At 34.3% G+C, this 19,537-nt stretch overlaps 1 protein-coding gene across 1 annotated transcript in view; it reads right to left on the bottom strand.

The window, feature by feature from the left end:
• CFAP47 (cilia and flagella associated protein 47) overlaps positions 1-19,537 on the bottom strand; it is a 374,253-nt gene that overhangs the window by 252,400 nt on the left and 102,316 nt on the right. The window contains exons 34-35 of the mRNA XM_080377676.1: positions 3,712-3,809; positions 3,290-3,406 (exon numbers count right to left, since the gene is read on the bottom strand). Of these exons, the coding sequence (XP_080233802.1) occupies positions 3,290-3,406; positions 3,712-3,809 (215 nt within the window). The remainder of the gene's footprint in view (positions 1-3,289; positions 3,407-3,711; positions 3,810-19,537) is intronic.

Below are 19,537 nucleotides of genomic sequence, written 5' to 3'. Positions count from 1 at the left end.
AGCCACATTCCTTTTCAGCTTCTTAACACTCTCTGACTTTACTTACATCGTCTTCTACAGCTCTTTTGAAAATATCCTCCCTTTTAGTTGGTCCCAAATATAAATGTCGGTATTGTTGACCCCAATTTTAAACCAGTCAGTAGCAAATTGGGTTCCTCTACTGGCTATCCCCAATCACTCCATCTTCTCTCCTAATTACCCTTGCCACATACATTCCTTCCATGTTGCTGTTATCCACCATCCTATCTTGCAAATTTTTATTTTGGGGTTTCAATTGGATCTTCTTCAATTCAAAGCATTTTAAAACTTAAAAATATCAAACACAAATAAAAAATACATAGAAAGACACCATTAATATTCCAGGATTGAACTGTCAGTCATAATTAGAAAATGAAAACAATTTCTTGCCCAAAGAACTCCATCTTAATCCTATACCTTTATCCTTAAAAGAATTTAGAAGCCTTGAACTCCATTAGACATACCATTAAAACTTGCAGCCGAAGTCTTCCAGACAGTTAAAGTTCTTTATTACTAGAGAATCTTAGATTTTTTAAGTGATTGAAAATACCATTTATTGCAGACCTAATACATGTCTTTCCTTGTGCCATCACCACCATCCTTGCATTAATTAATGCAAAGCTGTCTTGAAAGTTCAGAAGCAGTGATTGCCTGATAGTCAAGAACTTTTCCAATACTGCTGGAACATTTTAGCCTGCTAAATTTAAGTGAAAAAACTATCAGAGAAATCCCAAGTTGAGACAGTTCAGAAACAGAATTAATGTATTTTGCTGCTTTCATTGCTTCAGAACAAGAAGCTTAAGAAATTTCTACAGCAGCCTTAGAAAAGCATATATGAATTCCAATAAATCTATGTGAAAAGTACCCTTTACCTTCAATTTTTTTTTTTTTTTTTTTTACTTTCCACAATATTTTGTTTGTAGAACACACCTTAGCTAGAATTAAAAAACAGACCTTGAAGATCCAAAATCTGTTCCTTTTTCTGGTGTTGACTAATTATATAGCTTTGTTTAAATTCCTAGTCTGTACAGAGATGGATTTTCCCATCTATAAAAACACCAAAACCTCAAAAATATGTTGAACTAATAATATTGTAGTATTGTAGACACTGTAGTCTTAAAACAAAGACGCACTAAGTGCATTACGGGGAATGTCCTGGAGTTCTACTTCCAACTCATGTTCTCATGTGATTAACTCCTTTTGCATATCAAGCATCCAGCCTCTGCCTTCATGTGCTGAGCCTGTTTTTCTTATTAAAACCCGAGGCAAAATACACCTTCATTGTAAGGATTATACCTAAATTGTCTTGTTACACTTTCTGTCATTCACACCTATATGAAACAGTAGATTTTCTTGGTTTAGCCTGTCATAGCAAAGCCATTTATAACACCTATTACAGCTTATCAGGATGTGGAAACAAGACAGTAGCTGATACAACTGGAAACTGCAGGGTTAATTTTTGCGTGTAATCATAGTACAATTGAATGGAAAGGAGGAAAAAAAGTTGTAACTGAGCCTTTTGTAATACTTTGTTCATACCACACCTTTGCCTCTGATTCCTAATATTATTAATTCCTTTGGAAAGTTTCCTCAACCGCCAACAAATACTATGTCTATTCTAATGTATCCTCCTCTGATCTAGACAGCCCAGTATGCTCCACACCTGGCCCAGCCCATCACAGTCCCGGATTCCCACTTTGCTTATGATGGAAGCTGCATCACTCTTCAAATTCTTAGAGAATGATGGGACCTTAAACAGTTTTCACTAGTTTTAGTAAGGACAGGATTTTTAATGACTCAGCAAGCAAAGCAGAAAAGGAAAATAAGATGGAATCTGCTCTTTTAAGTAGGTAATCGCTTGGTAACTAACACAGGCAACCAGCACGTGGAATATAAGAGCATGAACCCCCGTGAGTATGTAACCTTGTAACGCAGCCTTGCCATTGCAATTAAAAAGGCATAAGTTTTGTACTGAATTTACTGTGCCTCAGTACTGGGGTCTGACAAACCTTCTCTGTCTGAAGGCTTGTTAACCAGCTTGTAGAGCTTTGCTTTTCTTGTTTTAGCTGTGACAGCAACTTTTTTCATTGATCAGGCTTCTGTGACTGATTTTGTTTTACTTTTGTCTTTGTATATAACTAGTACCTAGAGGGGCTTACAAGAAAGCTGGAGTAGAACTTTTTACAACAGCATGTAGTAACAGGACAAGGGGTAATGGCTTTATGCTGAAAGAGGGTAGATTTAGATTAGCTATTAGGAAAATATTCTTCACTGTGAGGGTGGGGAGACACTGGCACAGGCTGCCCAGAGCAGCTGTGGGTGCCCCATCCCTGGCAGTGCTCCAGGCCGGGCTGGATGGGGCTGTCAGCAACCTGGTCTGGTGGAAGGTGTCCCTGCCCACGGCAGGTGGGTTGGAACCAGATGATTTTTAAAGTCTCCTCCAACCCAAACCATTCTATGATTCTCTGATTATACGGTACTACCAGGACCCACAGCTATAAATAACTCACAAATTGCCAGTTAAAGAAATGCAGGCTGGGAGCAGGAGAAACTGGTTTTAGGGCCAAAAAAAGAACAAAGAAATAATACCTAATATATGAAAAGGGTACAGTATATAGAAAATTTAGAGCTGTAAGCCAATTAAAAAAAGACAGAGATGTAAAGCATGTTACTAAACATATAAAAATGATCCCAAGTGCATTCTAGATTGAAGAAGAAACTAACAACATCACATTCCTTCTAATAAGAACATCAGAAGCTGATGGCTTACGGTGTTATTCTCATGAGCAGTCCAAAGCTACTGTCTTCCGTGTGCACCACAACTGGGGCAGAACCCTCATGGCCCTTCGTGATTAGATCAATGTACATAAGTGTCACCAGACATTCATATAATTTTTTTACCACTCCTTTTATATTTAAGTGCATGATGTTTACTTTAAAATATATTTTTTCTAAATTGCCTTAGAATGTTAATAGTAAATTCCACTCAGGTTTTCATTGTGTGATGTATGATACTAGAACTTGAGCCAAATTAATCTGTTCAGCTAGTTGTGTACATGCGATACTACAAAGCAAAGAATTATGGAAATTACTCTTAATTAAGTGTATTTATATGAAGCAGCATTTTGGTCTCCATCATACAGTATAGCACATCATGAAAAAAATTGCTTCACTAAAATCTCAACTTGATGTACAATCTTGCTATGATAAAAGTAACAAAAAATAAAAATATTTTAGAGTATATAAGAACTGATAGTATAAAATCATTTACCTTTATGTCTATAGCCAGACTGACAACATGCATAGCATTCACAAGTATCAAACAGTTGTGCAGAAATTGTTCAGGAGTTCTTGGATTAGTATACATCCTTACAAAGTGAGTAGCAATCTGCAGAAGAGACAGAAATCAAACTCTTGATCTCCCACTAAGCAAAATTACTGTGTTTGTATTTTCACTCTTTCAGCAATCCATAAGATCTAAATTTTGAACTAAATTCCCTTTTAAGAATATATCCAAAGAAAAATCAGTACTGAAGTAATCACTCTAGACTTGCTAAATGTTGGTTTGTTGGGGTTTTTTTTCTTTTTAAAAGTCATGTAAGTCAACAGCTCCAAAGGAAATTAAGGTCTGAAAAAATCCACTTACATTAATAAAGTGTATAAAACTTTCACAATATTAAGAAAAGTCCTTACCAAATATGGACAATAAGCTGCCAGCTGTGCTGCCAATACCAGACCGTCTAGAAGATCTCGGTCAAAATTTACTATCCATCTCATTGGTGGTACTCCACCTAATTTAAAAACAGAGCAAGATGTATTAGATTCTTCTCCCCTGAGATGCCTAACTTTATTCTAGATCAATATGATGGCTTCTTGAAATGACTGAGTAGAGGAAAAAACAGAAAAAGGAAACATCTGTTCACATGTAAAATTTCCCAGACATAATACTCTTCAAGAGCCGTTGTTGAAAACATGAAAAAATCACCTAGAATATTGTAACTGTTATTCATACACTCTGATACAACACGTAAAAGTATTCATCACAATGGAAGGAAAAACTTAACCTCACAGATTAAGAACCTAAACAAGTAAATTATTTCATAACATTCAGAGGGCTACTGAAACTCATGAAAATATGCATGAATTCTTTAAAGCTGCAACATTTAAGCACATAAGAAGGAAAAGGTCAGTGATTTTCCTCAAGGCCATATTAAATTATTCAGCATAAATGCAATAAAAATAAAGCTAACAGCTCATTCCTGCAGCACAGATCGCTACTTCTACAATTGTGTTGTAAAGGCCTATGCCTCACAGGTTAGAATATTTTTATATATTTCTAACATTTTTATTTAAAATAAAAATGTTTACTAAGAAAGTAAATACAGTTTGTCAGTATTTCTTATTTGAAGTATTCCGTATCTTAAATATTTAACACAGTATTTAAACAACAGACTTAGGTTCTTAAGCATCATAATAAACCACAGGATATAGTAATCTGAAAACTCAGCATGAGATACTCTCTAGAAAAAGCTACTGATGTACCAATAACTACATGTTTTAAATCACTGCCTATACCAAATTACCAATACTTTGCTCTCCAGATAATAGGCATTTTGTGAAGCATGAACACATAGAAGCTAATCCTTTTTTAAGGAAAGCAATCTGGTCACAAACAGAGAAGTACCAAGTCATGTCTTCTCTGTTGTGTTATTTGCAGCTCCTCCCAACTTCTATTACAAAAATACCTATTGCTTAATTTTCTTTGTTTTCATTACTGTCTCAGGCCCAGGCTCCTGGATTTAGGGAACACTTTGGACTTCAGCCACTGGCGAGTTTTTCAGACAGACTGGGATCATATTTTTTCATATAGGATAAATTGTATAGCTTTTATTTCACTAACAATCCAGTGTATTGTTTACCAAGTTTGAAGCTTCCCAGGTTGAAAAAAAACCAATGATATCCTACAGAATCTGAGATGATCAAAAATCTCCCACATATTTTAAGCACGTAAACATCTTAATGTTACAACACAAACAAAAGTTATTTTCATTCAAAAATGCTACCATTAAAAGATAAAAAAATCAAACTGTTATGATAGCAATATAATGATGTTCAGGATAGTCCACTATCTATATGAGCAAAGAAATCTGGAGACACCAATACTTAGCACAGAAATAATTTAAAACAGAAACATAAAATGCTTCACAAGGCTACACATTTCAGAGACCTTTACTTCAAGTCTGTCCTTATTAAAAGCCTCATTCTACAAGACTAAACACATGAAAGCAGGGGCACAAATCATGTGTATTTTAAAGGTCTCTAACTTTACAGAAAGAATACTGGAAACAAGATGAAAATTCAAGAAAGAAATGGATAATTTTCTATGCATTTGGAATACAAGAGTTCAAGAAAGTTCAGTCTTGCTCTCACAAACTATATAAAAATATATATATAATATACACTATGCTATACATGTAATACTTCAAACAGTTGTACTAAGGGGTTTAAACTTGAGACAGTATTTTTGGGTGTTATATACCCTATGAACAACAGCTATCGAAACCAGACTAAGAAAGTAGGCTGTTGTATATAGAAAATTATTAAATTTCTTAAAGTAACCTTATTCACTCCTAAGTACCTTCAGACATCAAGCCAGGCTGATGTAACCAAGCAAGCTGTTGCCCAGAAGCCAGACAACAAACCCAAAAAACATTCAAAAGGCAAGAAAAAAAATCCTGATCTTACAGTGAAACAGTGGTAACCATTCCATGTAGTATGGAAGACACTATGAATCTTCAAAATCGTTTTCATTCACTAGCACTTATTTCACTTGAGTTTAAACGTCCTCAATTGCCTTTATCTGCCTACTTCTGTTTGATTGCAAAATTGTGATTAATGACAGGGAAAAAGTAAGCTAGAGATGCTGCTGGTAATGTCAGGTCATAATTTATCAACATCACCTCATGTAACTTCCATTGGTCCCCCAAGAAGTACAGTTAAATCAAATTTGCAAATAAGTGGCTATTATCAGCTACAGGTATAAATTTTGTTGTGGAACTCCTCACTTATACCAAACAGATTACTTATAAGCTCATAAAATTGTTCTACAGTGCTGTAAATATTATGCTTCAGACTAAATTTAAGAGAAACTATTTAAGAACAAAATAGAAGAAATAAAACAACCATGGGGCAAATCACTAAACAGGAAGTGCATCAGATGGAATCCTATATTAATGCAAAGTAAATACATCAAATTTTAATCCCAAATAAAAATAAATAAAAATTCCAGGAAAAACTAATTTTTAAGTAATTGCTTTCATAAAATTATTTACAACACAAGAGAACTTTAAACACATAAACACACACATAAAATAAACACACAGGAAAATTTTATCAAACTGTCACTTTATATGTCATAAAGAGTGAAATTCTTACAGAATTTTCAAAGGTTGTTCATGAATATCCAGAAGTAAAATTTTGATGTGCATAAACTTTGCACCAGGGGGTGCTGGTTCATTATGACCCCACTAAGAAAAACAATTGACTCTGTAAAGTATCACTGCCAGTTATCACTGCTAATGCTTTCAGGAAAAAGAAGTTATTATAAATAACCCTACAACCCCTCCGACACTGGGAAACCAAAGTTGCGCAGCATTGGAACCGACTTCCAGGCAGGATGCAGCACACTGTACAGATGCAGTCCAGAGGAGAGATAGCTCTTACAGAATTTTGTTAAAATAAAACAATTCTGCTAATCATTTCTACCATCAGATTAAATGGATGTTCATGCAAGAACCTGGTGCTGCAGTTTTAGTTAAAGACAAGGACACGCTGGTGGCATAATCACTGGTACCGAGTGGAATCTGCCTGCAGGCTCCTTTGTTGCAATTAGCTGGCTAAATTTATCCTGCAGCCACCGGGTATGTGCAGCACAGCACAGGCCTGCACCTACTCGAGTTAACTGGTATGTGGATTATTTATCTTTTTTACGTACAATGATCTTCCAGTCAGTGTCACTACAACATGTGAATGATTTGGTACATTTATACTGTTTGGAGAGGAGCTCCCCAAAACCATCTAATTAAAAACTACTTTTATTAAAAAAAAAACCACACACACACCCCTTAGAGTATCCTTTCCAAAAAATATGAAAAACAAAAGTATTCTTCATTACCACATACTTTGTCCGGAAGTACTTGATACAGCTTCAGGATTGTCTTTCACTGATTATGAAAGGAAAAAATATTACAGAGGAATCAAGTCTTCCTTTAGTGATCAAAAAATGCATTTGAAGTACAGGTCAAAAAGAAATATTTAGGAGACAATTCTGTACATGACTTCTTATGGCATGACATAAAGTAAACATTCAGAAAGAAAAACATACTCTGTAGGGAAATACCCTTCTCTGTGGCATGAGCACCAAAGAGCCTCAGAAGGATGTGGTATGCAATCAAGACACTGTACCCCTAAAACAACCCTACAGCCTGCTGGTTTTAGTCGCAGTCACTTCAGACTTCTTAATTTCATGCTCATGGACAATAATGTGGGAATAAAGGTGATGTTTGGTCTAACTTACTAAGCACTGGAGATTTAACATTACTCCTATAAAAAACTTTCAAGTAGGATGCTAGGAATTATTTCTTTAACTGCTACACCCTGCTGTAGTGGAAAAAAGAACATACCAAAATTCAGAGGGAATTAATTACAATATTAATAACTAATTACACTTAAAAATTAATTTAACCTACAAAAAACTCCTGTACTATATTCTAAGCAAAATCTGTCTTCCATTTTTTTGTTCATTGATAGAATACAGATGCCTCACCATCCAAAAAACTTAAATGTCTGTCACCTCACATCATCTGTTTGCAGATGTTTCAGCATATTCACATACCTCTAGCAAGAAAGAACAGGAGCAGACACTGCACAAACATACAAACAAAGGCGTGATAATTCATCTGAGCTTAACTCTGACATTAATTGCAATTTTTGTTTGCCATTTCTTCAGTGTGGTGATGTTTAGGCTTGGTCCAAAACCTGTTGTTTTTTCCTATTCATGCTGCAAAGTGACTTCACATACTATTTCAAATGAAAGAAAAGATCAGCAGGTCAACGAGTTCAAAAGTTGATGGCTGCTGCTGTCCACACCTCTATCTGCAGTGCTCTTCCTCATCACACTATTCAGTCTCTTTCCACTATCCTCTATCTATACACCCAGTTATGTTCAGCAAGATGGCTTTCACAACAGTAAGATCTTGGATCTAAACAGGTGTGTAACTTTGGCCAAAATCTTCCCATCTCACCTCACCAAAACCTCTTTGACATATCAGAAGATAAATGGAAATCTTACTGCAAATAAATCATGTAAAATATGTTCTATGGTATATTAATTATATTAATAGTTTTGCAGTTCTGGAAGGCCCTAAAGTGCTATTTTGTACCATTTTCTTTATTAAAAAACAAGCTCTAAGAGCTTAAATAAAAGAACTGGCTTAAAGAGATAAACAAGCTCCCTCTTCCCTTTTACAGAAATCAGCAAGTTTCTTCTAGACCATTCAAAAATAAATTTGCTACAAATTACTACCTAAAAAACCCTCCTTTTTCTGAAGAAAGTTTTAATTCAATTTAGACTTCAAATTACGTTTCTTTTATTGTCATTTTTTCATTAGTATGAACAGAAAGAAAACTAATTTATACGTGTACTAAATATTCATGATGTACACTCAGTTAAAAAATGTCAGAAAACAGTATTTAAAAGATTAGAATGAACATTTCATTTTCTGTAAGTTTTCAAATCAAAAGCATTCATTTATAAATTTATAAAGAAGATAAAAATTTCACTATGTCAGAATTATTTTTTTTCCCGTTGTTTAAATGAAACATCTTTTCTTCATGCAGAAAACTCAAAATTTAAGGGTTCTTGATAATTCCAGAGGGCAAAGTACAAAAGATGAAGTCTGACTGGATATACAACCTCTCCTTGTTACCTATGACAGGAACAGAACACAGTAAATATGGGCCTCAACTTTCAGACCTCAATTTTAGAAATGTCTACAGTAGGATACATTAATTTCATCCCAACTCCTTGGTACATTGCTTGCAGCTATTTCAAAAATATTTAATGTAGTGACTGCAAAAAGAAGCACTTTAAAAATAGCACAATACATTTTTAAAAGTTTATTTTCTTCCTAAAAACTTAGTCTTTCTAATATAAATCCATCATTTTATTGATAATAGCTAGGACCTATAAAATTCAATAATCTTTTTTGTTTTTTGATTAATAGAACAGCCTCACTGTCAGCATAGAACGTATATTGGCAATATACAAAGTACCATTTCCACGTTTTTATTTTAAACTTTTCAAGATTAACTACTTCAGCTTTCATTTTAAATTAAGTCCAATATTGAGTTGTTGTTCTGGTTAGTCATCTAGATTGATTTTATCAGCCTGGTTACGGAGGCTTATTAAACCAGATGCTTTGATCAAAAAGTAAACTTTATTTTTTACCCTATTTGAACTTTAAATCTTACATTAAGCGTATCATTAGCTACCTTTAGTCTTCTAGTGGGAATATCACTTGAATGCAATTAAGCAATAGCAGTTGTCCCTAGTACCTATGTACTTTCTTCTGTCTCCAGTAATCCTTTCTTTCACGCTGGTAGAATTGTCTGTGTGGCAGCAAAGTGGGTGTGGGAACAAAGCTGGCTTAAAAAGAAAGGGCAAAAGCTTTTTTGACTTTTTAATCTGGATCACACCAATCCAGTTTACCACACAGCCACATAAATGGCTGCGCCAGTGGAAATGAAACAAGGTAGCTCTGTTGTTTAAAAAGCATTTATTGAACTACAGCTTTATAGCCTATGTAAATCAGAGCATGAAGAAAAATGCCCACGAGTGGAATATTTTTCCATTTTGACTCATTAAATATTTTTATAAGGGGGTTGGTTTGTTTGTTTGTTTCCAGTTAATGCTTTTACTATCAATCAACCTACTTAACTCAAATGCTTGTGAATAAATTAGTCAGAAAAAAAACATGTATTTTCCGTAATTACATCAAAACCAGCAGAAAAATCTGCCAGCTAACCACTCTACAAAAATTAAATTTTAAGATATAATTACTTAATTTTAGTAGAAATAAACATCGGAAATCAGAAATCTTACTCAGGATAACTCATTTTCCTCTAAGCATATAAATGTATTAAATTTCATTTGTACTGGCACTTACTAAAAAAAAAGAGAGATAAAAATTACTAATTGATCTTTATGATAAAGATTATCAGCCAATGTCATGATGAAAACCTGACTGACAGATGTTGTAGACCAAAAATAGCTTAAAACATGAACAGTCACAGGTAGCAGACAACTCTGTGGCTGCAGGTGAGGGGAAAAGAAATTGTCCAAATTGAACTTCTGAATTCTGAGAGAGATTCCTGCTAGCTAGCTGCATCCCACAGGGGCTTGTTGCAAATTTTGGTAACAGCAAGACTAAAGTGGCATGTTCTGAATTTTCCCATTAATGAAGAGGTGTGAGCCAGGATCACCAGTTAGGCTGATCACAAGTTGAGCTTTTGCACATGAACTATTTAGATTGGAAAAACTCGGGACTTGAAATTACGGAACTAAGAAGAGGCCAGAAAGAAGCATTCCTCAAAAGAAGCAGTGGTCTTGAAGAGACAACAGCGCGCTAGAAAGAAGGTGAAGAAGTTCCTAACTGGAGGAAAGGTCTTGGAAGTAGAAGAAGATCCTGAAGATCAGAGAGATGCATAAAAACAAATGCCAGCAGATGCCCAGAGACTTTGGAGAGTGACACCTGAGACTGACAGCTATAAGCAGCAGCACAGCAGGAATTGACAAGACTTTTGCCTAATCTTCTCAGACTAGTAGTGACCTTCCTGCCAGGGAGGGAATTTGAGACCTTGTGAACATACCACTGTGTAGAGGGACTGAGTGTGTGATATTATCAAAGAGGTTAGAGCTCTGATCTTGCTGGTTCTTCAATAAACGCCAGTATCTTGATCCATCACAGGCTGTTGTTTACTCTCTCACTCACAACAATAGTTGAAAATACTTCATATGTATTTCAATAGAAATAAGCAAGCAGGATTAACTTGGAGTTAAATGTGCATCACTCCTATGTAGTGTACCCAGATACTTACTATGGTTATGGAAAGCTAAGGTATACCGCAAGAGGTCTCTAAGTAATCTAAAATGAAAGCAGTTTTGATTCAGCTGTTGGTCCCACTCAACACTGAAGTAATGTTCATACTTAATTCAGTGATTTGGGACTAACTTAATTCCTGCATTTATTTATTTTTAATAGGCAATTTTATTTTTAACTTGTAATGGCATCACGTGGCATGCATGCAATAATCAAGCATAACAGCATTGTCCTTATCTTTATTGCGACAGGTTAAACCAACTCTTGAAGACACACTGCTTTCTTTTTGCATGAAGCAAAGTTCTGCCATGGCACTCTATTTCCATATTTGAAAATTTTATTTTATTTTATTTTAAAAGACCAGGCCTATTGAGTTTTTTATAATTTTATGGCCTTTAAAAAGTCCCTGAAACACATTTTACATCAATTACTTAATATATAGTCTAACTCCCAAGTCATCCTGAATGTAGAAAAATCAGATTTGTCAAAACCAAAATTTAGGTGGGAATGTTTTTCAGATATAGATGTTTTCCCTCTCTTCTCCAACAAAGAGAAAAAAGAAAAAAAAAAGCAAACTATCTTTGCAGTCATTCTTTGGGTTGGATTTGGTCTTCCCCTGATGAATCTATAGCACATAGGCTATGTGGGTTTTGCAGTATTTTTCTTGCCATAATCTATCTTTGTTTTCACTAAAACAAAAAGAAATGTTTTTTCATTTGTATGATTCAATTTGAAGCCTCGAGATTTTTTGTGGGATAGAAAAGCTATTTTCCAAATTGAGATAATCAAAGCAATACCTATAACAATTTACACGAAAATGACACACAACCTACTTGTTGGCAACAGTCACTATAAACTTCTCTAGGTCAAATTTTATCTGTTTGACAGGTAAAAGATACTGTGGACAAAGGAAAAATAGCAGACATTTTAACTTCAGTAAGTTTTGGTCACATTCTCTCTTATAAGGAAGCAAAGAAAAGGTAGTCTAGGAAAAAGGGTATCATTAGATGGAGCACAAAACTCTTTGAAAAACAGTAAGCCTAACTATCAACTGTTCACAAATCAAACTGCAAAGTCCTAGCTTATATACTATTCAATATTTCAATTTGAAACTTGGAAAATAGCATAAAACTACCTTAGTCCAATCTGGAGATAATATCAAGCAGGTGAAAAAATTGACTGGGAAGAAGAACGGGTTGCAAGTACTCATGAGGAAAGGACTATAAACTCTGGAGAAATTGAAGTGATGATCTGAAACAAATGGGATTAAATCCAACAACGATGTGTGTAGTGTAGCAAACTTAATTAAGAATAATTCATTACTCAAGTACTAGATGGAAAATTGGATAGACGGAAATTCTGCAGAAAAGAATCTGGAGCAACAGCGAATCTCATACTGTTGCAAGAAAAGCAAATACTTTGCTAGGATGCATAAACAGGAGAGTTCTAGTAAAGTCTCACCTGGTATAAAACCCAGGTATAAAACTGGAACCAAACTTCAAGACATGGTTAAACAAAGAGAGTTTACCAGAGAACTAATGAGCTGAACACACAGAAAAACTAAAAGGGAATTGTTTTATGAAGAGGGGGCGAGAGGGAGTAAATGAAGCAGAACATAATAATTTGTGAATATGTATAAAGTTGCTAGAAAAGCAAAGAAGATCCATCCACACCACATTTTAGAAGAGAAAGGACTGGAGCAGAGGAAATCTGGGAACAATAGGAAACTCTTTCAAATGGAAATGAGTGGGAAATACTGGGCAGCATTACCTAAAGTGGACCATGGAATCTCCTTTTTCAGAGGTTTTTGTAACAGGCTAAGCAAATACCTGTCCAGTAAACTACAGGTTTAGTTAGTTTAGTCTTTCCATATGAGAATGAAACATTGTTTCTGTTCTCTTTCTCTCTTTTCTACCCTCTGTGTTTTACTGTGGGGGTTTTGCAACTTTCACACTTATTAACTGATCTATCAGTATGCTTTATCTGACTGCCTTCCTAGTTACAAGTCAGTAACAAAGTATATTTTGGGGAATAAAAAGGAGTGGTTTTATTCAACCAAACACCCCAGAAAAAGGGCTAATCGCATTCAAGAGTTCCCAGCAATCCTGATGCCATTGTTCCCAATGTTATGAAGTCAAACATTTCACTGTTTCAAAATAACTAACACATCTCACTACTAACAGTGGAAATGAAATCCTCAACGCTGTTCATTCCTCTTCTGAAAACCAGGAAGAAACAACATTTGATCTTACTCTAAATATATAGATGAAGGTAGGCTTTGGCATCAGAACCACAAAAAAAAAAAAAAAAAAAAACCAAGCCCGCACCACACAAACAAAAAACAACAAAACAAAACACCAAACCAACAAACAAAAAAATGCACAGTACATAATAGTTGGCAAGCTAAAATAATGATCTTTTTTCTGGTAGAAGACTTTAGCCCTCCCCCAAAAAAACACTACACCTAAACAACTCTTTCACCACACACACTACATTACTTTCATTCTGGGGAAAAAAATTACCATGAAAAATTACCATTAATCTTGAAAGCAAAATTCCAGTAGAAAAGAAAAAAAAGTAACACAAGTATGATGTATTGGTACTATCTGGATAAGACCAACCCAAAAGAACAAAATGGTCTTATAGCAAGTGTTAAAACTCTTAAAGTATCAGATTTGGTTTAATTTACTAAGTGTAAGAGTTATTTTATATAAAAAAAAGAATACAATAAATCTCTTTAAAGAAAGTACTGTATTTCTTGTGAAGCTGTTCTGCTATTTTCACAAGCAATAAAAAAGTTAAATCCTTTCTATTCATTGCAAAATCAACTGATATATATCTAGGGAGCAACAACAGCCATCTTCACAAAAGATAAAACTTCTGCTATACAGCCACAAGCAATTTTTTCAAATTCTGTAACTGAAAAACAAGAGGAAAAATATGTAGTGTTAGGCTAATATTCTGTAAGGCTTTCCAGATTAACCTAGTACATTCACATAAAGATCTTGAAATTGATGACCTTTAATGATCAAAGGTATGAAATAGCACTGTAAGATATCAGTAAGGTAGACTATGGAACTACAAAGGAAAAGCAACAAGTGGATGGTGATATGATGGCTGTCTATGTAAGTAGGCATGACTTGACAATGGGAACTAGACATCATTGATAAATAACTCAGAAGAAAGCACAAATTTGTCAGTAAATGAAGTAACAATTACAGTATTAAGCAGCAAGCTCAAAAAAAAATCTTTTACATGCAATATATATTTTAAACCTACTTACTGCTTCAGAATAGTGTGATGCTAAAAGGTTGCACAGGTTTCAAAATACAATTAAACAAATTCGTAGAATAAAAATCTAGTAAAACGTTACAGAAGTACCACCTCCACCTCAATTAGTCTTGAATTTCGAATCAGAAAGTTTCAGAGTATGTATAAAGAAAGTATTGCTGCATGTTTGCACAGTTACTAATCTCTAAGCATCATCTATTGGAGGTAGAATACTCAGCTAAATAGATCTTTAAACTATCACAGTATGACCTTTTTAATGTAAATTACTTCAGTAATAATGGTTTATACTATTATATAACAACTTCCTATTCTGGGATCTGAAACCCCCTGTAGGGGGAACTAATCTATAGTCATAATAACGCCTATAGTTCTGTTTCAATAGCTTAAATCTGGTACTGAATAATACAAACATTTAGAAAAGAGATATGTAACAATAACGTTTTCTCTAAGTGCTGACATTAGAACCAGGACAAGGTTTAAAACAATGGTACTGAAGTATACAATACAGAGCATAAGAAAGATGAGAGGAAATATGCCTTTGAATATTATTTTTAAAAGGATATTATGTTTTTTCCTAAAATGTATGTAAGATTAGCAGAATGATAATGTATCTACTTCAGCACATATAGCATGTGAAGCTATGTTTACCTTAACATGGAAAACAAGAAGTCTCTAATAAGACACTTGGCAAATAACAGTTCTTACATCAGGCAGGATGCTACAACCCTTGCTCGCCAAAACCCATAATTATTCTTCTAAGAGCTCCTGAAATATCAGGGACATATCAATTTAATACCACTGTCAATTCATAATAATTCTAAGCAGAAAAGTTTTAGCACCATCACATGGGGCAATGACAGAAAAATGGATACACTGGAGACAGGTCTCATTTATTCCCATCTGTTGCAGAAAGTTTCTATCCTGAGGCATGAACATTTATTTACTTTTTTGCTCCGAATAAAATTTTTCAATTGTCTTTCAGTATCTACACAGTTCTGTTTTATTCTTATTGATTCATATCCCAAATAATATCTTAAATTGACAAATTCCTTAGTTTTTTATGCACCACATAAGAATAGTGTTACCTTATATCAGTCTCCATTTTGTTGCTTTTCAACAGTAAGTTTCCATTTGTAATGAGAACTAAGTTTTAAAATCACTAAATGGTACTAAAAGCTTCTAGATTAAAATGTCACCTTCAATGCTTTTCTTTTCTTTTTTTTTTTTACCATGGCATTTTACTTGTAGATCACTTTGAGTTAAAATGCAATAAATCATAGCAATTCATTACAGCATACCTGGTTTCTATACTGGCTTCAGAATGAATACATCTTATTTAGTTAAAAAAAATAATTAAAAAATACTGTTCTTAATGAAAATCTCTGGTTGATAATTAAAAGGAATTAATTTTTCAGTCTTCATAGTCTGAAATAGGTTTTCTCTTCACAAAACACCTGAGGTTGTATTGTATTACTAAACCCACAGCTATACCATACCCAATCTAAAAGCTTATTTACTCCAATTAACACACAAGACGTTGAAATGCCTTGTTTAGCCGAAAGTAGAATAGCTGTCTAGGCCTCTCAAAGTGTATTGTAAGTAAGGAAACAAAATTTCTTTCTAAATATTTATCCAATTATTCCTATTTAGGTCATATAGGTTTTTGAGAGTCAGCAGATAGATATATACACACACACACACACACACACATTTTTATATATAAGCATACAAGTCTACACACATATATATATATGTATGCATATATGTATACACACAAATATATGCAGCCCTAAGAGTTACGGGATTTTTTTTTTTTAAAGATCTTACAGTTTTCCAAATGTGAACACTTTGAATCTTCTCAGTATAGGGCTCCAAGGACTATCCTTGATACTTTTATTTCCTTGAGGCTGTGTAATGCCAGCCGGTATAAAACTGTATAAACCAAATATTTTTATACTACTCTAAAACGTTAAAGTAAACATGGATTTTTGCTTATTTCTCAACTGCATAGGAACTTAAAACTCAGGGAAATAATTTTTTTTCTCTTTTCTATTAACTACAATTCTGATAACATCTTGTGGGGTTTTCTGCTATAGCGAATGAGATATGATGCAGTTCTTAAAGAGGGAATATTCATTTTGACTAAGAAAGGTGAGCAGGACAGAAAAGCCTAGTTATTGGACTTCATATTTACATAATGTGTTTCATTCATATGTTCTGCTGTGCAAATCATGAAATATAACACAAAAATTGTCTAAAACTTTGTTAATTTATATTTCAGCAAATAATTTACAGTATTTATCACTCAAGAACAATGTTATCTCATAATATTTTTTTCGAGTCAGAGTCACAATACTCATGATAGCAGTTCATTAGATAGTCACTCCCCCTTCTTTAATTCAGCTTTTTATCAAGTGTGGAAAAAGCAAGATTCGTTCGTCTGTTTTGCAGCACTTTTAAATGAAAAAAAAATTACATAAATTACATAAGATGCTTCCCTTCTACCCTTGAAAGATAAAAATATCCTTTAGCTCTTGTTTCAACTGTCTCTAAGAAATATCAAATTGAGAAGCAAGAATCAATGGACTCCATAAATATCTTTCCTAAAAACTGAGGAAAGAAGCAAGAGAGGAGAGGTGATCAAGGAGAAAGGGGAAGAGGAACTAAAAATCATTATAACAATGGAAAGAAAAGGGTGTGGGTTTTAATTCCTATACTACAAACAACCTTAAGTAAAAGGTCTACAGAAACTGTTTTTAAGGAAAACCAAGAATTCTACTTAATTCTCATACAATTTTGTGAAGTTCATATGATCTCACACCAAAATGTCTCCTTCCTCAACCTTTTTACTGCAGATGCCATGCTAAATTGATATCAAAATTAAAAAAAAAAATAAAAACAAAACAAAAAGCATTTACAGTGAAGTGAATAAAATGCATCAAAACTAAAAGCTTCTTACTTGAGAGGAAGAATCTTGAGAGACACTACTAAGCCAAACATTGTCAGACAAACCTACACTGGCACTGGATTAGAACTTCTCTTTCCTCACAAGCAGAATTTCTATTCTAAGCAAATTTTCCAGTAAAATTGTCTCCAGAGCTACTCTAGAGACAGCTCTTACATCTCCAACTTAGGTTGACTGTTCAGATATTATTCAACCTACTGTCTGTCAAATTCTCTAATAATTTTATATTAAAGGTAGAATTATCTACTCTTTTCAAGATCTTTCTGGGATAAATTCAAGAAAATCTCTTATTTACCAACACATAATTTATCTTTTTCACCATGGCAAGAATCATAATTAATAAGGAGGAGATATACAGCCTCTTAGGTGGCAATTTAACTTAACACAAAAAAAAATTCTGTTTAGGAAGTACAGGTTTTGAATTATGGCATTGCAATACTGTAGCAACTTCTTAAGTGTTTTTCCTGATTCTTACTTTTTCATACTATTAATAGCAGTCAGTCTTTCAGAAAGAAATGTTGAAAACAAATGTGAAGACAGGGAATGGTAGAAGGCAAACTGAAAATTTATTACACTCAAATAATTCATGCTTCCTCCCCTATCACTACTATTTCTCATATAATGCCTTAAGTGTACACTGAAACTTGTATTTCATGTATAATTAAAAGTTTTGGCAGTATAGGCAAAGTTATATTTTGTAGTTTTACCACATTTGGTCTCAGGTTTCAACATTGTTTTATATTTAAGGTCAATAGGACCTGTTACAATGTTGCCCTCCCAAAACATATGTCAAGCTGCTTTTAAAACATTGATTTTTCAGTAGCAGTAAGGGCAAAAGATATAGAGATAGTAAACTCCATGCTAATGTTCTCTTTAAGCTATTGAGATTTTAATTCATGCAAGAGAAGAGTTCTGATGAATGACACAGTTACATTCAACTTTAGAAGGAAGTACTAAAGATGTATGTTTAAAACCTCCCTGCACTGCTGTAGCTTAGGCTCGGCTTACTGTCACATTTCACTTTAAGTAGCTTAGGTATCAAAGGAAAGACTGAGAAATGTGGCCTGGATAGATCTCCATTTCTTTAGTAGGATTGGATCACCCAACAGACTAGCTTGGGCTGAAAGCAACTCCATGGTCAAGACATATTGCTAGTCAGGTCTAATTCTTTATTCAAAGCAGAGTGTTTGGATGACGGTATGTAGGCACATAAATGTTAAGCAAAAAGTGGTGATTGCTTTCTGATCTGGACTTTAGCAAGAATAACAGAACTAATCCTCTATTTAAAATTAGTGATATTAAGCAAATGATAACAACAAAAATACAAAATTGAGGATATTTGGGACTTTCGGCAGGGTTCTATGAACATTTACTATACTTTGATGTTTTTCCTTATGACACTTTTCAGTGTTCCTCTGGAAAAGCTTAATTTAAGGCTAATATGATTAAAAATGTCACAATATCTACATATAAATTTGATTAACCCTTACATCACAAAATTTAAAGGACCAACAGGATATCAAAATATTAAATCTGCTGACATATTAATTCTTCTCCAGTGTATAATCTTAAAAAACAAAATCAGTCTAGTGACTCTGGAGGTTTATTACTGGTAACCAGCCTCCAAGCCAGACTGTATGCCACTGACCATAAGCCTTTGATCCTGGCAGTTCAGCCTAATTTCAGTCCACTTCACTGTCCTCTTATCTAGGCTGTACTTCATCAATTTGTTAATGATGATGTTATGGGAGGCTGTTGAAAGCCTTGCCAAAGTTAAGTTGAACATCCGCTGCTCTCCACCTGTCCACTGAAATAGTCATGTCATTGTGGTCAGTCAAGCATGATTTCCCCTTTGTAAATTCATGCTGACTACTGCCAAACAATTTCTTGTCCTTCGTATGTTTGGAAACAGTTTCCAAGATTATTTACTCCATCACCTTCCCAAGAAACAAGATGAGGGTGACTGGCCTGTAGCTCCCTGGGTCCTCCTCCTTCTGGACAGGAATGACATCTGCTCTTTTCCAAACTTCCCCCTGCTTGTCTGGACCTTTCCAAGATTACTGAGTGTTTCTTTGCAATGACATTGGCCAGCTCCCTCAGCAGT

Source organism: Falco punctatus (genome assembly GCF_963210335.1).
Source record: "Falco punctatus genome assembly, chromosome: 2".
Taxonomy (NCBI): domain Eukaryota; kingdom Metazoa; phylum Chordata; class Aves; order Falconiformes; family Falconidae; genus Falco; species Falco punctatus.
This window is presented reverse-complemented; position numbering and strand designations above follow the sequence as displayed.